We start from the raw sequence: 22,447 nt of genomic DNA on the forward strand, positions 1-22,447 counted from the left end.
TAAACAATGAATAAATTTTTAGAATAAGTGTGTCCCATGCAGTACATCCCACGCAGTATTTGAAACACATTTAGACCAAAAAAAAAAAATGCAGTTTATCTGAAATTCAAACTTAACCGAGTGTCTTGTATTTTTATTTGCTAAGTCTGCAACCTGAGACTGGAAGAAATTGGAAAAATGACTGTAGATAACTTAGAGAGTTTGCCATATATGGTACCCTTTTAAAGAAAGTGGTTAACTTTTTATGTTTGATCATGTCATTTTTTAATTTTGTTTAAAGTGTGGTATTAGCTTATAATCTTAAAAGCATATTTGATTAGGAATAGGCAAAAGTCAAACAATGTGATGTGATCGTGTTACATCGAAGTCATATTTGGCTTCACATCAGACTCACTTCCTTTCAAACTGCAGTTCTGAAATTTAATGACTTGTTCTCTTTAACATTAAAATCTACAGAATGATAATTCCTCCCAATTTACATTCTAACTGAGAATATTAGTTTCTTTCTGATTATTACTTACATAATATATTTAGTCATTGAGTGTGCAACAGCAGTATAAATGTTAAAACAAAAGAATAATGACATTTGGCCCATGGATTATGCTCTTAACAGGCACAGATACTGGTAATTTTTGTGGACTGTGGGTTGAAACTTTCCCCTTCTCTTTTTCAGGGATGGCGTGCAACTGGTTAATGTCATGGTCGCATAAAAAGGAAGGAATAGGGAAGTGGAAGAAAGTAGATGGAAATATTCCTTGAGAACTAAACGATGGGGATAAAATTAAGTGACCCACATAGATACCAGTAATCACAACTGTTCGTGACCCTACCTCCATTGACACCATTAATTTCCCCACAGTCCCCAGGAGGCCGGTGTGACTCTGCAGACAGCAACTCCAGTCGGCCGACCACCCGCTCCAGTCTTTCCATCAGTCCCTGCATCTCTGCCATTCTAGAAAAACACAAGCACAAATGGAGGCCACGTGAGCATCAGGGAGGATTAGCAAGCTGACACCATTAAATTTAACAGCAGCAAGAAGGAAAATAAAAATTACCCAGAATGGTTCTAATTACTTAGAGAGTATTTCTCCATGTCAGGAAAATATGTGAAATTCAAAAGAACATAAAACTTGGAACAAAAAAATAAACAAATTATATGGAATTTATTTTCTATTCAATTCAACGTCTTTTACAAGCCCCAGATGCAATACACAAATCTTCACTCTCTTTACACTACCATCAAGTGTCTCCTTGGCTGCTGCTTTGTGCTATGATACCATCTATTTCTAGCACTTACTTAAAAGCCCATGAACATATATCTCACAATTAATATTGCTAACTCTTATCCTGCTAATTGGTGGAAGCATATTTTAACTATTCCCAATAATTCTTTCTGTTAAAGTATAATTCTCCAGGGGACACTAAACCCACTGATAATCCTTGTTTACTCAATTACCTTAGACCAAACAGCCCAGCGTAGGAGAACTATGAGTTTACGAAACTGTGCATCACTCAGCAAGCAAGCAGGGTCCTCACCTCCAAGAGCTAACTGTCTTCTCCTTTTTATTAGTTTCAGTGTTTCTGTGGCTGAATTCTTTCAAAGCACAATTATTCTGAATGGAGGAGATTTTAATTTAAAATGTTAAAAATAGCTATTTCCCTTTGCTGCTGGTTATTTTTAGACAAAATTTAGTTTTTGGTGTGGTTTTTGGAGACAGGGACTTTCAGTTACCCAGTACTCTCGGCTGGGATAAACTGGATTTGAAGCTGACTAAGGGATCTGGATAAAAGTGGGGCTGGGTATCCATCCTTCCTGCTTCCTAACAGATCTTAGATAACTATGTGGAGGGTACACAAGGTATGAACCTTAAAAGTATTGGCCCTAGAACATAACATTATTACGGCAACCTCCGAGGAAGGGAACTCAATCTTATTTGGCCAGGTTCATGAGATCCAGTTTATCGGCACCATAACTCTGACTATTCCAACCTGTGATGGCTCTCGGCAAAATCAGGCTGCTGCCCCAGAGATAGTACCACATGCCTCCTCTTAATTAGTGTCTGTAGTTCTTCTCACTCTTAGGAACTTTCCAAGCATCATTCTGAGCCAAAGAGAACTGGCATGCCTCTACATCAGAGCCAACACTGCCCGAGAGCGTGGGTGAACTGTATTGCTCTAAGACACATAAATATTTTCTACTTCTGCTGGGAACCAAGTAATGCATTTCTCTTTTGTATTTTGTATTCCATTAGTTTTGAGCTGAAACATACTGATGACTTGCCACTGCCGTTTTTCAAAGCAAGGTTATACTTATCAAAACATGTGGACAGCTCTGCAATTCTGTGCCCAAATGTCAGATGGTCATCAGATACGGATGGGGGAGTTCACTGTCTATTTTGGAAAGTCATCTCCTCTGAAACTGCCAGCAGCTACTCTTTCAAAATATGGGGCAGTGTTCTCTGCATGGCTGAAATCAGCATCTAATCCCAAGGGGATTCAAAATTAGAAGTTTCTCATCTATTCTTTTCCTCTTAACGTCAGAGCTTTTGCTTCCATCGCAATTGGAAAAAAAAAAAAAGGAAGAAGAAATTTAATTGAATCCTTTACGCAATCTTGCAAGGGAACTGGGTATCCTGTAGGTGGGTGAAGGCCATTTGAGTAATGATAAAAGCCCCTCAAATCTTTTAATAGTTGCCCATCTGTTCACAGTTATCTACGTTCCCTGTTATTCAACTTGCCAAATGTTACCACCATAGACCTAGCCTATGACAGAAAAAAAAATGTGTTGACTTTGTTAGCAAGCTCCCTATCCCCCAACAGAAAAGCTCCAACCACCTCCAGCAGCTCCCAGAGCTGTTTCAGGAAGGCCTGTTACATTTCACACGTAGGACTGCTGTCCCTGGCTGTGACTTCATTAGCCTCTCTGACAAGACTCAAACTCACACTATCTAATAGTGCCCCATAGTTGAAAGACAACAGGAGCTAGCCCATGAACTGCAGGGCTGGGCAGATTGGTGTGGAATGCAGTCTAAAAGCGACTCAGATGTCACTTCATGTAAAATCACTATGAACGAAGTCTTGCAACAGCCTCTAAAGGGGTCAAAATACAGCTCATGCAAGGAAGCTGGAAAGATGTCTCTGGGTTTAACATTGTAGAATAGTTTCTAAAAGAAATGGAAGAACAAATAAAAGAAAGAATACACCAGGATATCAAAAATATACATGTTAGCATTCCAAGGGAAAATGACGGAGTCCAAGATGGCTCTACCCTCTTCTCTCAAAACACATACACACACGCACATGTGCACACGCGCGGGGGCACACACACTTCTCTCCACATGTGCCCTCAGCTGCTATCCTGGCTCTCAAGAACGAAGAAAGAATAGAGCAGCAGATTTTCCAAATTCTTCCCAGGCAGTTCCCTTAGCCTTGGTTTTTCAAAGTGGATTTAGCCAAGTTTGATGAGGAGGTGGGAACTAGGAATTAAGAATTAGGCTGAGGAAATGGACAAGGCAGTCAAAGCAAATGTAGACAGCAAGGTCAGGGTAAGGAATGAGTCCGGGCCAGGTGGACAGACAGATGAGTTTGGATCAGGAAGCCAACAAAGAAGGGGGATACGGCAAGATGGCCGGACACAAGATGTTCTAAGAATCAGATGAGAAGCAAAGAGAAGTCAGATACATAGCTGGAGGATCAAGAGACTGGGTTAGCTGATACAGCTTGAACTTGACCTCTAGATTTTCTAGTCATTCTATTCAAGTAGAAACCAGCCCTGAGTCGAGGTCCCCTATAACCTACTTATAGAGGATAAACACAGACATTCGACCAGAGTGTGAGGGTGGATGGAAAGAACAAGGTAAGAAGCAGAGAATTTCTCAGCTTTCTCTTTTTAATGTCTTAGGAAATGATACTTGAGGTTAATCTTAATTTTTTGTTTTATATTAATTTTTGAGTATTCTCTTTTTTGAGTTTCTTCATAATGGGAAGTATAACATCCTTGTTTGCCTTTTTTTTCTTATTTGAATTTCCCTCTCACTTTTCCTTTTTTAAAGTTTAATTTTTATTTTTATCAAAAGATAAACATGCACAGAATTTAAAGCATCAATAATTCTACAAGGCTTATTACAAAAACACAATAGTCCTCTGACTGCCCCTTTCCACTCTTTGTCCCTAGGGTGAACCATTTTCAATTATTTTACCTGTTTCTTTAGTAAGGATCTCATCTCTAAATAACATACTTATATCTCTATGTCTTGTTTGGTTTTCTTCAGTTTGGGGCATCATCCATTGAGTTCTCATCAAAAACACAAGGGTTTACTTTTTTCTTGCCCAATCCTCACCACCACATACATGCATATTTCCTTTTGTCCCATCCTCCCAATAGTGTTCTATCACAATTTTTGTGTGACCAATAATCAGCATTAACACAATTATGACTACTCACAGCTGAGTCATGAGCTATGCTAAGATTTTTCATTTTTGCACAACCTGTTTTCCTAGAGCCATGTTTTCAGCTTCTCAGTTTTCTGTATACTTACAAGTTACTCATCTCCAAACTCTTGCCCCATTGTGTAAGTCTCCTTTCAGTAAGACCAAACACACCTGGAATTCTATTAGTTTCTTCTTTTTAGAGGCATCTCTTCTGGGGAATTTCTCCAATCTGTATGATTGCTCTGTAGGCCTGCTGCACATCTATAACCTGGGATCTGCCTTCACCTTCATTCTAGAAATTTCTCTCTCCTCCCTCTTATGTGGTATCACCTGTTTCTTGGATTCTATATCCTTCTCTTTCTTGGTGTCCTGTCTTCATCGGAAAGAACATTCTTCTGAAAAAAGATACCTGAAAGGTCAGTTTTTTTGAGACATTGCAAGTCTGAAAATATCTTTATTTTGCCCTCACACCTGATTGGTGGTTTGGCTGAGTATAGAATTCCAGGCTGAAGAAACTTTCCTCAGAATTTTAAAGGAAAGGCTCCATGTTTTCTAGTTTCCTAGGTTGCTGCTGAGAAGTTCAAAGCCATTCTGATTCTTCATCCTTTGAATGTAACTTGTGTCTTCCTCTCTGGAAGAAGTTTTTGCAATCTTCTGTTTGTCTCCAGTGTTTTGAACTTTCATGATGACATGCTTTCTTGGTGATCAAATATTTTCTTTATGAATGATTTTTGAGAGGCGTAGAAAAGATAGGAAAATGGGCATTGCATATTATTTGTCTCTGGGTCAGTCTATAAATCAAGTTTTGGTATTTTTTTCCAATAAAGAAGTTCGCATTCTAACTATTTAAACAACTTGAACTTCTCTCACACCAATTGCCTACATTTACAAATACTTCATACACTTCAATAAGAACACAGCGAGGCAGTATTCTCTCATATACTGCCTTGGAATAATAAGGCATTCTAGAAACATTTTCCTAGGAGAAAAGATAGCTGTCACTGTTTAAAAATTTTTTTGTTTCATTGGTCATCTCATAAAACCCATCCTTAAAGTTCAGATATTTAGTGCCTAACATTGTCCAATTTTATGTCCAACACTATGCCAATAGTCCAATGACTATGCTTAAAGCACTAAGAGAGACAGCATTTCTACCCTTTTTCATAGCAGTTTCCAGAAAGGGAGAGTTCCCTACACTTTCAAACGTTTTGTAAGGTCTTGATTGTTTTGCCCATCTTTAACTGGGGCAGTACTAGCTAGGAGATGTTGGGAAAAGAGACTCATTTTGCTTTGCTTTAGTTACTCCCTGTACATAGGGTTGCTGTAAGTATGTATATAAGGCATATAGAGTTCATCACATGGTCAGCAATAAACACGTTAGCTACCGTTATTAAGACATCCCATCTTGTTTTGCTCCCAGTGGGAACAGTTAGATCTACAAACCACTACATCAAGTCTTGATGTAATTGAAATGTTGAGCAATCACGTAGAAGATCTGGCCAATGGAAATGACTAGCCAAAAACTTCAGGTCGGTATACCCTTATTATTTTTTTCCAACATTTCATTTTCCTCTGTCCATGTACTTATTCCTCTGACATTTCTAAAAGAGGTTTTCTCAAGTCCACGTGTAATGGTTATTATAAAATGAAAGTTTTGGTAATTAGTGGTTTTTTAATCACATATGTTCCCCCAAAAGTTTTTTAATTGAGATATAACTGACATATAGCATTATATGGTTTATTAGGTATTAGTCTTAGGTGCACAGCATAATGATTTGATATATGTATACATTGCAAAATGATCACCACAATATATATAATTAATATTCATCACCACATATAATTACAAGTTATTTTTTTCTTGTGATGAGAACTCATATCTACTCTCTTAGCAACACATATACAATACAGTATTGTAACTATAGTCACCATGCTGTACATTACACCCCTGGGACTTATTTGTCCTGTAACTGGAAGCCCCTACACATTTTTACAATGACTCTTTTGCTTTAAATAGCCCTTTGCAAAGGACACAAGCCCAATCTCCGTGAAACCATTTTCAGAAAATAACACTCCTTCATTCCTCATATTTTCTCACCCAAACTATCTTATGCTCAGTGGTGAGGGGTCTGCTAAGGCCCTAACCAGTCATAAAAAGCATCTTTCATAGTTGCTTTGAAAACTGACACCCATGACACAGAGTAAATGGTGATAAGTCCAGAATAACAGCCTAATGTCTATACTACATTCTTGGTATCTATAAGACTTACTGCCCAATTAAAATATTGCCTTGTGCTATCTTTTCTGCTAGCACATGCACACCTTGTCTCCCAAGGAGACCAGTCTGAGTTTTTCTGGGGCTGAGGTCTTATCTTACTTTCTTTGTATCTCCCACTGAGTCTGCATGCTGCCACGTACATAGAGAATTCTATAAATATTTTTTGATTGACTATTAATTGGCTACCACTCACTGCTTTTCTCTTGCCTGCCCACTCACTGGCATAATCCCAGATCAGGTGGAAAGCCAGATTTTCACAGGAGAAATTTTCGTTTAAAAGAATATACTAGATTAGGAAAGGAAACAACAAAGATTAGAGCAGAAATAAATGATATAGAGACTAAAAAGACAATAGAAAAGCTCAATGAAAGTAAGAGCTGGTTCTTTGAAAAGATAAACAAAATTGACAAACATTTAGCTAGGCTCACCAAGAAAAAAAAGAGAGAGGACTCACAGCCAGAAATGAAAGAGGAGATGTTACAACTGATACCACAGAAATACAAAGGATCATAAGAAACTATTATGAACAATTACACGCTAAACAATCAAACAATCTAGAAGAAATGGATAAATTCCTAGAAACATACAACTTACCAAGACTGAATGATGATGAAATAGCAAATCTGAATAAACTGATTACTAGTAAGGAGATTAAATCAGTAACAAAAACCTCCCAAATAACAAAAGTCCAGGACCAGATCGCTTCACTAGATTAGTTTTCCCCACTTAAAACCACCGTGGCTTCCCCTCATGCTTTAAAAGAGCACATTTGCTCCCTCTAATGTGAACTTTTGGGTTTTTCATAGCTCCTTTTTCTTTAGGACTTCAAATTTTTAAAAACTCCACATTGTCCAAAGGGTTTTGTAAATTCCTCACAGCAAGTTCATAAAACAAGTAAGGGAGAATGCTACCTTGGTAACATTTTCATCTTGATAAAAGAGCTAGGCCTGCTGGGTTGCTAGTTTACAGCTCTCCTCTCTAGGCCAAAGGTGCAGAAATAATTGCGGTGCGAGTTTCTCCTCTAATTCTGTAAGGAGACCCAGATCCAACGGATCCAAAGATCATGAGCCGAAGGTTCAACAGAAAATAGACTTGAAGTGACAGGAAATTGAAGACTTTCAAACAGTTTCTCGTGGCGAGGCTGGGCAACTGGCTTATATGTGAGCTCTCTGCAAATAATAAAGTCACAGTGGACTACTTTCTCTATAAATCCACCCAAATTAAAAAGTATTTGTTACACTACCGTCAAACCAGACTATCCTAGATTGTTAAATTCTCTTTACGATGACTGTATCAATTACCTTCTTTCCTTTCTCAGGAAGCTACCAATCACTGGGGAAGTGATCTGGTGATTCATGGTTACTAATGGGATAATGGTATATATAGAAGAAACAAGCCATGATATTTATTCATTCATTCGTTGACTGGCTCATTGAATATGCTTGTCTCATCCATTCAGTTAGTCCCCACTATCTGCTAAGCACAATGCTCATATCTAGAAAATCAAAGGTGATTAAAATACATTTCCTGCCCAGATGTAGTGGGAGGGGGTTGGAAGCAGACCCCGCTCAGTCAAGCCAGGGAGTTGTTTCCCTAAGAGACACATTCATACTGCCAAGGCACCCACCTTCATATTTTTTACTTAGTCTCCTATAAGGGATTTCTGGAGCCAGCTTCTCACCAAAGAGCAAAAAAGCCACCATTTTCTTTTCACTACAAAGAAGTTTCAAGAGTCTCTGAGTTTTGAAACAGTGTAATCAGAATATGAGAGATCAGAGAGTTACACAAGTAAAAGAACACTTCGAATTTTTCACAAAACCGGAGAAAACATGTATGAGATCCTGATTAGCCAATTTATTTCTCTAAAGCCTCTCATAAAGTCGCACCACAGAGAAAAAAAAGCAAACTCTTCAGTGTGATTATCAAAAGGACCTCACCCCAGCTCTATACGCCTCACCAGGTTCCTAAGGTCCAGTCTCGGAGACAATTCAGCCCTCCCCAAACACATCCCCTACTCCTTCCTCTACACTGCAGTTGTGCTGTTTCCACTGCCTGAGGGCCCTTCCAGGAACCGCTGCGCCCATTCTCCAAATCCATTGTCCACAAGCCAGGGGGAACCTCCCTTTAAGTCTTTATTTCCTGCATCTTCATCAAATCCAGGGTAGAGTATAGAAGGGCAAAATAATCCCCCACATGAAGAATCTACCTCCCATCCCATGGCCCGCTCCACTTTGGTGGCACCACTCCTCAGAACGATCCCTGATCAGTCTTGTAAGATAAATACTTCTCCTCTAAATTGGAATCTCTGAAGGTAAGAGGCTAGGACGCATAACTTGATGTAGTGGGTAAAGTATTTTTGGCATCAGAGAACCTTAATTTGAGACCCAGTCTCTTAACTGACAACCCATGTGACTCTGGGCAGATTACTTAACATGGCTGAGTCTCAATTTTCTCACTTCCAATACATGAATTCACTCCTTCTTCATTCACTAACTTAAGAAAATCGTATGTAAATGCGTTCTGAGGTGTGTTCTATGCCCGATGCTGGGGCTGGTCAGATTGGTGAGACCCAGACTCTATCCTCAAGGCTCCATGATCTCCTTGAGGAGTGGACAGTTTGGCTGTTGGGGACAGGCCAGCACAACAGGACACTAGGCCACAAAGAAGTGGGCTATTTAAGCATAAAATAGCCCAGTGGGAACTGAGACCATGGGGGAAGTCTAAATATATCTTGAAGGCTGGCTCTGTGCCCTGACTCGGGCTGGTGAGCTTGGGTAAGAACAGAGCCATAAAATCATAGACTCTGAATGCTCAGTGGGACCAGGACAGACTCCTATTACTCCCCTGTCTTGAATTAGGAACTCCCTTAGCTAAATGTGAGGCAAGGACCCTTCAGTGAAAAGGAGCTCCCGCCTCAAGCCCCTCCATGACCCTTTCCACACGCCTATGCTGTTGAGGAAGCTCTTTCTAGTCCTGTGTTCCCACGCTTCCCTTTTGATCTTCTTTAGGCCATGGAGGAGTTGGAGGTCAAAGAGGTGCTTTTAAGAGTTCCCCAAGGGCCACATCCTGGCACTGGGAAAAAAGAAGAGCCACAGAGACCCGCCTGGCCAGGCTGCCACAGCCTGGGCAGGGTTTTCATGGATGTTTTGTCCCTCCATCAAGTAAAGATGTTGCTCTCCTTGTATCCGGAATATATAAAGAATTCTTACAACTCAATAAGAAGACAGATACTCCACTTATAAAATGGGCAAAATATTTGAATAGACATTATTCCAAAGAAGATATGTGAAGAACCAACAGTGCACGTAAAGACACTCAACATCAAGTCATTGGGGAAATGCAAATTAAAGCCACAATGAGAGACCACTTCACACTCACTAGAATGGCTACGACCAAAAAGACAGATAATAACAAGTGCTGTTAAGAATGTAGAGAAATTGGAACCTTCCTACAGTGCTGGTGGGAATGTAAAGTGGTGCGACCGCTGTGGAAAACAGATTGGAAGTTTCTTAAAAAGTTAAGCATATATTTGCCATATGATCCAGCCATTCCACTTGTACTCATCTACTCAAGAGAAATGAAAACATATGTCCACACACACACCTGTACACAATGTTCATTTCAGCATAGCGACACACACAAAAGAAAGGAAACAACCCAAATGTCCATCAACTGATGAACGCATAAACAAAACGTGGTATATTATACAATGGAACATTATTCAGCAATAAAAAGGAATGAAGTGCTGATACATGCTACAACATGGATGAACCTCAAAAACATTCTGCTAAGTGAAAGAGCCAGACACAGAAGACCATATATTGTATGATTCCATTTATATGAATGTCCCGAAAAAGCAAATCTGTAGAGACAGAAAGTAGATTTGTGGTTGTCTAGGGATGGGGATAGGAATGGGGAGTGAGTGTAAATGAGTGCAAAATTTCTATTTGAAGTGATGGAAATGATTCAAAATAGGACTGTGGTGGCAGCTGCACGATGCTGTAAATATACTAATAATCATTGAATCGTGCACTTAACATGGGGGAATTTTATGGTGTGCAAAATGGTACCTCAATAAAGCTTTAAAAAACAAACAAAAAATTAGTAATGCTCCTCTTTATAAAAACAAAGTTGAAAACCAGTTAAATCGGAGTGACTTTGCTGCTCTCATCTCCCAACAAAGTCACAGGTGGTAATTGAACTTAACCAGAGACTGCTCTGAGTGGCCACCCCCTCGCTCCTGGAACTCATTGTAGGGATCACCATAGTGACAGAATAGAACAGCGATTCTCACTGCTCCTCTCTCTCCTGTGCATCAGAATCACTAGGGAGAGATGGGGCTTCCTACATGCAGATTCCTGGGCCCCACTCTCAGCAGTACTAATTCAGTGGTTCTGGGTATTCCCAGCAATCTGCATTTTTAAGAAGCACACTTCAGAGTACAGCGGCCCACACTTTGAGAAATCCAATAATAGAGTTGCCCAGGAATGCTGTGGGTGCATGTGGGGATTGGGGAAGCAGTCAAGAAGGGTGGGCACTCAACTGAGCCCCAGGAAGCAGGGAGGCTACTAAAATCTAGTAAATCTCAAAGAATGAGGAGGTGTTGTTCAGAAGAAGAAAGGTGAGTAAAGGCATTCCTGAGCCTATGCCCAGCATGTGCAAAGACGTGGAGGCATTACAGCCTGAAAATATTTATTGAGTGTTCACTATGTGCCCGGAGCTATATAAGAAAGCATGAGAAACAAGGGATTGACGAATAATTAGAAAGAGTGGTAGATAAAGCTGGGAGGAGACTTGGGAATTTACTATGGATGTGACAGTGGAATGAAGATCTGAGAGATGTATACACTGGGCAGGATCTGAGAAAGGATGAAATGGATTAGACGGGGTTGGGAGGGAAAGGGAGAAGGGAGGATGCCTTAAATGTCTTGCTCCCGGGTAGGGTGGTGCCAATGAAAACAGAGATGGGGTGGGGCTGGCCCCATGGCCTAGTGGTTAAGTTTGGCATGCTCCATTTTGGCAGCCCAGGTTCAGTTCCCAGGCATGGACCTATACCACTCATCGGCAGTCATGCTGTGCGGGACCCACATACAAAACAGAAGAAGATTGTCAAGGATGTTAGCTCATGGCCAATCTTCCTCAACAGCAACAACAAAGAAATAAAGATAGGGAATGGAGGTGGCTAATGAAGAGGAGGACTCATATCAAGACATGTGAGTCTTAAGTGCCTTCAGTGATATTGAGATAACAGTTGGCAGTTGAAAGTAGGGACATGAAGCTCAGGGGACTTCTGGAATGGAACTATAAGTACTACCTACCTAATAATAACACTTGCCCCAGGATTCTTGGGAAGATTAAAGGAGATGATGAAGTGAACTTTGTGAACTATAAAATGATGCCTAAATGTCATTATTATAATTTATCTCTGAATGCTCCACAGCATCATCACTGATCTGTACCCAACGAGTGCTCAGACTGTGAATTATTATGGCATGTGTTATCACCTCGCCTATCCCCCAAACACGATGACCACAACATCTCACACATACACTTCTAAGGCCCTGTCATAGAACAAATAAACTGCAGAAACATGATTGACTGAAAGGCTTAAAGGGGACAGTATTTCATATGGTCAGTTATTTCTCACAATATGACTCAAAATATTTTACTTTATTAAACCCTGCCATTTTAGTGTTAAGAATGTCATGTCTCTCTGGAATAATAAAGGTAATAAGGTTTGCTGAAATTCCTTCAATCCTAAAATTCACTGGCATTTATTGTAAGATTTATATACAACTGAATAACAGATTCAGCAACTCTCTTAAAAGAAAAACTCTAAGGATCAGTTCTTAAGTGCTAGGCCGGTTTGCTGCATGGACACTTCCAACAGTGCGAGTTTGATCATTTGATTTAAAATAGGCAGGGGATGGATTTGGCCCAAACCCTCTCCTTCAACCCCTTTTTGCTTCTTCATGTGTCTCCAGACTCCCGAGTCTACTTTCATACTTCACTTCGATTTATTACTTGTAACAAAATCAGAATTTTTCAAATAGAGCTGCAGGCCACCAAAAGACTAGAGGTTCTTCTTTTTTGCTCTTTGGATCTGAGAGCCCAAAGTAAAAGGGAAACAGAGAGGGCGAAGAAGAAAGAAAGGAATGGTGGGGTGTTGGGGAAAGGGAAGGCATCAAAAGGAGGAGGGGCTGCCAGCGACGGTCAAGCGGGAATAAGCCCACTAAAGCCCATCCCTAAACTGCTAAAAATGCAAAAAGCAGCTCCCGACTCTGAAAGACAAATAACAGCAGGTGAAGCGAGCAGAGCAAACAAAACTTGAAAAAGGGACTTATTTGGGAGTACGCTTCTGGGTTTTTCCTCTATTCTCTCCAGGGCTGACCCATGGTTGGAACTGTGCAGGAGATGCAGGCAACAGAAACTCCGAGAGAACCCTCCTTTTTGTGTCCAGAAGACCTGGAAAGGAGGTCCCTACAAGTGAAAGAATGTGAGGGAAAGTCCAGGCTTTTTTTTCCCCTCATTTTTCTCTCCCAAGAGTGGCTGCAGCCACAGAACTGTGTGTCAGAACAGCAAGTAGCAGCATAAGCAGCTAAAAGTTTCTTTAAGAGAGACCTAGTCTTACTGCCAGAGGAGCGCCGAGGAGGGCCCTTGTAGCGCAAAGAGTGTGGGGAGAATCCCTGTTATCCTTCCCTCTCACTTTTCTCTCACTGCTTCTTTGCCCTGAGCATGGCCCCAGCCTTGGCGAACTATACTGCAGCAGCGAGACAGCTAAAACTTCAAGAGAAACCCAATCTTCCAGGCCAGAAGACCAGGAAAGAAACGGGCAGGAGAGTGTGGGAGGAAACCCAGAGAGGAGAGAGCTGAAGAAGGGGATCCTCTGACTGTGTGCATGAAGCAGTGCAAGCCCTAGTCTTGCCCCTGAGCTGTGCACGTGTGGGACAGATCTAAAGCCTTTGAGAACTGGACTACCAGATAAGCCACTGCTCAAGTTCCAGACTAACCTCTAAATAGCACTTCCATGGGACCCAAAGCAGCACAGCAAAGACTTTGAAAAACGGACTGATGTTGGAACCTTGCCCTCAGAATGCAAGACACAACTGGGTTGATCGCCTGGTTAAAAAAAATAATAATTGAGCATTTCAAAAGGACCCAGAGTCTCATAACATAATGCTCAAAATATCCAGAATCCAATCCAAAAATATTTGACATGCAAAGGACAGGGGAAATGTGATGAACTCTCAAGAGAAGACAATCAATAAATGCCAACACCAAGATGACACAGACTTTGAAATGATCAGAGAGATTTGCAGGAGCTATTTTAACTATGCTCCAGGAGATAAAGGTAAATACTCTTGAAACAAATGGAAAGATAGAAGTTCTCCACAGAGACAAAGAACCTATAAAAAGAAACAGGTGAAAATTTTAGAACTGAAAAATACAATAACAAAAAAAACGCACTGGATGGGCTCAATAGCAGAATGGAGATGACAGAGGGATGTGACAGTGAACTTGATGATATAGATATTATATATTATCCAGCTTGAAGAACAGAGAGAAAAAAGGTTAAACAAATAAAATGAACAGAGCCTAAGAGGCCTATGGGACAACATTAAAGGTATAAGATTAGTGTCATTGGAATTCCAGGAGAGGACAAAGAGATTGAGGTAGAAAACATACTTAAAGAAATAATGACCCAAAACTTCCCAAACTTGGTGAAGGCGAAACAATTACAGATTCAAACAGTGCTATCTGTCTGGTTATTTCACACATACATGCATACACACATAATACCTCACAGTGAGTGCCTCCAAAGAGGGAATAAGAAAGATGAGTAAAGCAAAGATATAACTGCCTACGAAGAAATAAATAAAGTGTGACGGGCTAGCATCCCCTTATGAGAGGTGTCACAGGTACCAAGACCTATAATTCGTAAATGTCTTCCCTAAATCTAGCAGAACAAGGAGCCACTAGAACCATGTCCATCAATAAATTCGTTCATTTACAAACAACAAACTTTCAGAAAGCGTTTGCCACATTACAGACTCATGATTTTTGGTCAGAAAACAGAGGCAGGGCGAGCTACAAAGGGATTTTCAAATTTTTACTTGTAGGTAACCTAGAAGAATTTTCTAAAACCCTCTTGCACATTTTAAGATGTACATGTACAAACTTTCACCAAAATGTGAACAGCTGTGAAGAAGGTAACTTCCAGCACTCTGTAAATACTGACATATAAAAGTAGAACTATTTTATCACTCACTGAAATATGTCTGTTGAAATTCATCATTATTCATTTAAAAAGAATACACAAACAGGCTGCAATTTGACATTCACAAATTTTGCATAATTGCATTTCTTCCTCGAACTTAGATTTCCATTCTTCTTGCCGTATAGAAGTTTATCCTAGTTTTATATATTTTATGCTTTAATGTCATTTTTTCATTACCTTATCATACTTTTCTACATCAAAAATATGTAGGTAAACAAATTTAAATTCAATGGCAAAAAGAATGCTCTTCTGATTGTTACCATTGTAACTATTAAGAGACTGCAACACATCAAAAGAACACAAATACTACAAATGTTGACACATCATTACTAAATGTAAATAAAAAGTATTTTTTCATTGGAAACCCCTCTCTTTTGAGCACTTTTATTTTTCAATTATTTCACGCATACGTGGATGAGTATACTTCTTAGTAGAATGAGTCAAGGTTGAACAACAATTTGATTCTTAATTTTTGTTTTTATCAGTGTAAATTCTGGGAAACTATGTTCATATAAACCAAGAGACGGGAATGGATGAAATTTTGTAATAGAAATGTCACTGAATTCTTTGAACTCCTTTTGAGTTACAGACTAAACATCACATGGTGATGAAATATCAAAAATTATTTTAATTGTCAATGTAAGGAAAAACTAAGGAAGACTCAATTGCTGTCCCTCTCTCAGTCTGGAAGAAGCCAGTTTTACATCCATTAAGCAAATTCATTTCAGCATTCCTATCAATAATCTCCTTTGAAATGATTGTAGACTTTTCTGGCTCTCTCGTTTTTCAATTTGTTTAAAAATATTCATTTTTCATTTGTATGAGAGTCATGATTTCATCCTCTTTTAAATTTTTCCTTTAACATCAGTTTATGATTTGATTAGATTGACCGTCTGTTGTTTCTTTTTTTTAACAAAGATTTAGAAAACACACGATTTGCAATGTCCAAGCATTAGAATCATTCACTTTCTCACTCCTAAAGCTGATAATCTGAAATGCCCTCCTTTTGCCCTCCACACCCCGTAGATTTTTATATCCTTGAACAATGCAATTTAGTAAAATGGGTTAGAGATAGGCCTTTTAGTAAAATGAACTAGTAAGATGGGTTAGAAATAGGCTTTCCTTATGTCAAGTGAGAGAAAGGCGATTATGGAAAAGAAGGTGGGAAAGAGAACCTGCTTCTCTATCACAGAGACCAGTCTGAGGAAAAAGTACATTTGGAAGATGATTTGGAAATCTTCTCAAAAACCTGTGAGCACGTACCTCTGGGAAGTCTTCGTGCATAGTTAAGGTACAGTTTGAAGACTGCTGGTCTAAACTAAGAAGCATAAAAATGAGTCCCATCCCTAAGTCTATATTCCCTAGGCTCATTTGCATTAAAAAACCTCTTTTTTAAAGTTTTCAGTTACCAAAGAACTTTAATTAGATAATCATCCACCTTCTATTCAGAAGAGACACTGAGGGAAGAGCAGTCTTAATGAAGGGAGAGGCCACTCTAAAGCAGGATGGAAGAAGGGGCTTGTCCACAGCAGGAACTTGGAACAGCCAGAGTGTATGATGACAATACTAAGAAACAAAGAGGAAGAAATGGAAATGGAGAAGGAATTAAAAGCCAAACTTTAAAAATTTTGCCTAAATACTTGTGTACCTGCACCATACCCCCAAAAATCTCTAGCCAGAGCTTCTAGCATGCTAGAAGTTGATGCCAGGAGAAAGCTGTCTGTGTTTAGTCTACCTAATGCCAAGCAACCAATTAGATGGACTTTTCCATCAACATACTCACTAGGCCAGATATCTGAGCTTCCTGCCACTGGAGAGAAGTGAGAAGTACCAGACAGTATTCATTAGATGGAAAGATCACCCTTATATCACACTAACACCTTACCTACACACTCTGGGCAATACATAGGCTTCTACACATAACGTGGACAGCCTCAACTACACATCAGACTATGATCAGACTGAAATATGCATTCACCACTTGGAAGCCTCCTTTACGCCATTAGGAAAATCTCATTGGCCAGTTTTCTTAGCGTGGTTCAATTTGACTATTTCTTCTGGCCTTAGAGTAAAAGAATCAATTTATCTCCTAAGAATGCAGTAATTCTCCTCTGAATAAAACTAAACAGAAACAAAGTTGGAACTACTCAGGAAGTAGATCCTTTGAGACCTATGTTCACAGCTTAGGTCATCTCCTGTCCATCATCTCTTCCTTCACTGACATTCATTTTTGCATCCCCAGTGATTTTCACTATGCTGGGCATATAACAGTCATTCAACATAGGGGAATGAGTAAATAATCAGTGGACCCCACAGTTTCTCTGGATTTCCAAGTGGACTGATACAAAGTAATAAAGGTTATTCTCTCATTAAACTGTGTACTAGTATAGACACAAGACAATCAGTTATCCATGGACTACAAGGTCTGTCTTTGCAGTCTCCAGCATCTAGCTTCTCCAGGGACCATCCTCCTCTTCGATACTGCCATTCTGACCACTTCCCTTCTATTTTCAGTCTCCCAGAACCCTCCTGCTCTTTAATACACTTTCCTATCAAAACATGAATGACTTTTGATCAGACTGTTATAATTGCAGAATGGCCTTTAAGTTCTGCAAACTTGGGGGCTAATAGGAACCTCAAAGTTTACCTAATTCATCGACTCATCAGAAAGGTGTGAAATTTTAAGAATTAGGGTTCCTGTACATTTTCCACTTAGCTAAGTGGTCAATGAGAAGCCAGAATTATTAGATGCCTAACTATCTAGACAGGGCAGATGAAGACCCCATCCATAATAATCAAATCTTCTTCTGGTTTTAGACAGCTTCCTATGTTCCTCCCTATATAAGTCTGTGTAATGAAAGGGAAACTGTCCTATTACACAATTTCTCAGCAAAAGGAGATATGTTTTCTATACATGGCAAAAGGATCTACTTAAGAAAAACAAAACAAAATGGAACTCCCCTGGATATAAAAGCTCCCGTAACAAAAGGACAACTGTTGTATGACTCCACTTATATGAGGCACCCAGGATGGGCAAATTCATAGAGACAGGAAGTAAAATAGTGGTTAGCATGGGCTGGGGGGAGGGGAGAATGAGGAGTTGTTTAATGGGTGCAGAGTTTCAATTTGGGATGATGAAAATGTTCTGGAAATGGATGATGCTGATGTTTGCACAACTTTGTGAATGTACTTCACGCCACTAAATTATACACTTTAAAATGGTTAATATGGTAAATTTTATGTTACATATATTTTACCACCAAAAAAACTTTTAAAAATTCCCTTTATAATGGCATATTCTGACCTTAGGGTGCTTTTCCTCTTCTTAAGTATAAGTAGAAATATCCTAAATGAGCTGCAAAAGCTCAGAGCCTGAATCAGGGCAGACTGGAAAGTGCTCAAGGCTAAAACACCAGATTTCCAGTTGGCTCATTGTTATCAGAATAACCAAACTAAATCATGTTAGAAATACTGGATTATCCATCAGGATACACAAACAAGGAAAACGTCAGCGAAGGTTAGTAACCACTTACGTACCTTGCTTAAAGCAATCTCTCTTTGATTCAATAGTTAACATTGTCCTCTGTTCCCTCCTAAACTCAGGTGATAAAAGGAGATGAAGATGCTCATGAGTGATTGGGTCAAGTGGTCCTGCTGTGAAAATCACTTGTAAAGTTTTAGATTACGTTTTCCCCCATTTCTTAGGATATGAGAAAATAGATATTACAATTAGAATTTAAACAGAATGAAAAGTCAGGCTCTCAGCTCTAATCACTTTATCTAGTTTAGGGAAATGAAGAAGCTGGGTATATAGCATTAATGTATGCACTGGAAAAAGAATCAACTTTTTTTTTGTCATCAAAACACATGGCACATTCAAATTTACACAGAAATGCCGAGACAGATGGAAAAAAGTCTTCAAAACAGCACTCTTTGTAATAGAAAAACGTGGGAACCAATCCAAATGCCTATCAAGAACAGAATGAATAAATAAATTGTGGAATATTTGCCAAAAATTACTATATAGCCACATGTAACAATAGGGAAAATTCTTAACAATGCTGAGTTTTTAAAAAGTGAGAAGGTTATACATAACTTTTTTATAAATCAAAAAACAAACAAAACTAAACAACATATTGCTTAGGAACACATACATATGTCAGAAAACTGTATTACAATAAAACTAGGGAATTATTAACACAAAATTCAGGGATGGGGGGACATGGGGAACAGCATAGGCGAAGAGTGCAAAGAAAGATGCAACATATAGGTAACAATCCAGTTCTTTTGTTCTAGCCTTCTGTTTATTTTCTTTAACAGCTTTGTCGAGATATAACTCACATATGATACAATTCACCCACTTGAAGTGTACAATTCAATGATATGAGCAACCATCACCACAGTCGATTTTAGAACATTTTCATCAACTCAAAAAGAAACCTTGTACCCTTTAACTATCACCCCCAACCCCCAGCCCTAAGCAACCACTAATCTACTTTCTGTCTCTACAGAGTTCCCCGTTCTGGACATTTTCATATGAACAGAATTATACACTATGTGGTCTTTTGTGACTAGCTTCTTTCACTTAGAATAATGTTTTCAAGGTTCATATGTGTTGTATCACATATCAGTACTTTGCTCCTTTTTTATGGCCAAGTAATATCCCATTATATGGATATACTACATTTTATTTATCCATTCATCAGTTGATGGACATTGGGTTGTTTCCATCTTCTGGCTATTAAGAATGGTGCTGGTTTCAGAGAAGTGGAGGCTGGGGGAAGCACAGGTGAAGGACAGCACCCCTCCCCCTGCCCAGTGCTCCAGATCTACCATTGGCCAGAGGGTTGCACAGTGAGGAAAGCAGTCAGTGGCCAGAGCTGGGGAGCCCCTGATCATGCTGGGCCCAGAATTCACATCGTGTGATCCCCACCCAGTGAAGGCACGTGGCAGCAGCGACCAGATAATAACACCACACAGAGACAAAAATCGACACCATCAAGCAGTATGAGAAAGTATATTAAACCTCCAGACCATAAGGAAAATGACAAATGCCCAGAAACTAACCCTGAAGACACAGAAATCTATAACCTAAATGACAAAGAATTTAAAATAGCTATCATAAAAAAAACTCAACAAGTTACGAGAAAACACAGAAAGACAAATAACGAATTCAGGAGCTTCTTCACAAAAGAGATGGAAATTTTACAGAAGAACGAATCAGAATTGTTGGAGATGAAAAACACAATGGATGAGATAAAAAAAATTTGGACTCCCTAAACAACACAACTGACAATATGGAAGACTGAATTAGCAATTTAGAAGACAATACCATAGACATGTTTCAGAGGGAGAAGAAGAGAGAACTAAGACTAAAATGAAATGAAGAAGTTCTCAGAGAAATAGCTGACTCAATTAGGAAATGCAACATAAGGATTGTAGGTATTCAATAGGGAGAAGAGAAGGAGAATGTAGGACAAAGCTTGTTCAAAGAAATAATAGCAGAGAATTTCCCAAACCTGGGGAAGAAGATGGAAATCCACATGAAAGAAGCTATCAGAAGTCCCAACTATGTTAATGCAAAAAGACCTACTGCAAGGCATACAGTAGTAAAGCTGGCAAAAGTCAATGACAAAGAAAAAAATACTAAGGGCAGCAAGGGAGAAGAAAATAACTTACAAAGGAACCTCTATCAGGCTTTCAGCAGATTTCTCAGCAGAAACCTTATAAGCTAGGAAAGAGTGGAATGATATAGTCAAAATCCTGAAAGACTAAAACTTTCAGCCAAGAATACTCTATCCAGCAAAAATTTCCTTCAGATATGACAGAGAAATAAAAACTTTCCCAGATAAACAAAAGCTAAAGGAGTTCATTGCCACAAGACACCCCCCCCCATCAGAAATCTTCAAGGCCCTCATATCTGAAAGGAAAAAAAAAGCAGGAAAAGAGGCTACAAAGCCCTGAGCACAGAGATGAATAGGTAGGCAATAACCAGAAAATGGCAGCTCTCTATCAGATCAGATTGGTAAACACTTAACTTTTATATCAAGGATAACGAAAAGGAAAACACCAAACTAAAACTTATCTCATCATTTTAACCACAAACTCACAACACAAGATGGAATAAGACATGACAAAAATAACTTAGAAGGGGAAGAGGAAAGGGACAGAATCAGTATAGTCTAAGGAAATAAGAGACAATCATAAAATGGACTATCTCATCTACAGACTTTTTCTATGAACCTAATGGTAACCACTAAACAAATAATTAGACAGAGACATACATGACAAACAAGGAGAAGATGAAGAAAACCAACACAGAAAACTACCTAACCAAATCAGTAGTTCAAAATACATGCAACTAGAAAAAAAGGAAATGCAGAAGAACTGGAAAACTCACACTAAGATGGCAGTATTTAGCCCTCATATATCAATAATCACTCTAAATGTAAATGGACTGAATTATCCAATCAAAAGACACAGAGTGACAGGATGGATTAAAGAACAAGACACAACAATACGCTGTCTCGAGGAAACACATCTCAGCTCTAAAGACAAATATAGGCTCAGAGTGAAGGGATAGAAGACTATACCCCAAGCTAATGGCAAACAAAAGAAAGCAGGCATCGCCATACTTAAATCAGACAAAGTAGACTTCAAGATAAAACAGGTAAAGAGAGACATAGAGGGGCAGGATATAATGAAGAGACACTCCACCAAGAAGACATCACACTTATAAACATATATGCACTCAACATAGGAGCACCAAAGTACATAAAGCAACTATTAACACACCTAAAAGGAGATATTACAACAACACAAAAATAGTAGGGGACCTCAACACCCCACTTACTTCAATGGATAGATCATTCAGACAAAAAGCCAACAAGGAGACAGTGGAATTAAATGAAAAACTAGACCAGATGAACTTAATAGATATATAGAGAGCACTCCATCCAAAAACAGCAGAATATACATTCTTCTCAAGCACACTGGGAACATTCTCAAGGACAGACCATGTACTGGGAAATAAGGCAAACCTTAACAAACTTAAGAAGATTGAAATCATATCTATTATCTTATCCAAACATAATGCTATGAAACGAGAAATCAACTACAAGAAAAAAGCAGGAAAAGGGCCAAAAATGTGGAGACTAAACAACATGCTACTGAACAACCAATGTGTTGTCAAAGAAATAAAGAGAGAATTAAAAAAATATTTGGAGACAAGTGAGAATGAAAACACACAATATCAACTCATGGGATGTAGCAACAGCAGTCCCAAGAGGGCAATTTATAGCAATACAGGCCCACGTGAACAAACAAGAAAAAGCTCAAATAAACTATCTTAAACTACACCTAACAAAATTAGAAAAAAGAAGAACAAACAAAGCCCAAACTCAGCAGAAGGAGGGAAATAATAAAAATTAGAGCAGAAATAAAAGAAATTGAAACAAAAA

The 22,447-nt window shown here is 39.0% G+C and overlaps 1 protein-coding gene and 1 long non-coding RNA gene across 5 annotated transcripts in view; one reads left to right on the plus strand and one right to left on the minus strand.

Moving 5' to 3' along the window:
* The window catches only part of CAP2 (cyclase associated actin cytoskeleton regulatory protein 2), a 131,710-nt gene that overhangs the window by 103,444 nt on the left and 5,819 nt on the right, over window positions 1–22,447 (minus strand). For 2 of the 4 annotated variants that reach the window (XM_046638690.1, XM_046638693.1), the window contains exon 2: window positions 831–952. In XM_046638690.1, coding sequence (XP_046494646.1) covers window positions 831–951 — 121 coding nt within the window. In that variant the 5' untranslated portion in view covers window position 952. Of the gene's footprint in view, window positions 1–830; window positions 953–16,425; window positions 16,554–18,524; window positions 18,581–22,447 lie in introns of all 4 variants that reach the window. The other 2 variants (XM_046638691.1, XM_046638689.1) reach the window with 2 other exon arrangements.
* Window positions 4,545–9,749, plus strand: LOC124225959 (uncharacterized). Its single transcript, XR_006885165.1, has 3 exons — window positions 4,545–4,847; window positions 5,852–5,960; window positions 9,718–9,749. It is a non-coding gene; the product is annotated as an uncharacterized LOC124225959 (long non-coding RNA).

Source organism: Equus quagga, chromosome 15, assembly GCF_021613505.1.
Source record: "Equus quagga isolate Etosha38 chromosome 15, UCLA_HA_Equagga_1.0, whole genome shotgun sequence".
Lineage (NCBI taxonomy): Eukaryota > Metazoa > Chordata > Mammalia > Perissodactyla > Equidae > Equus > Equus quagga.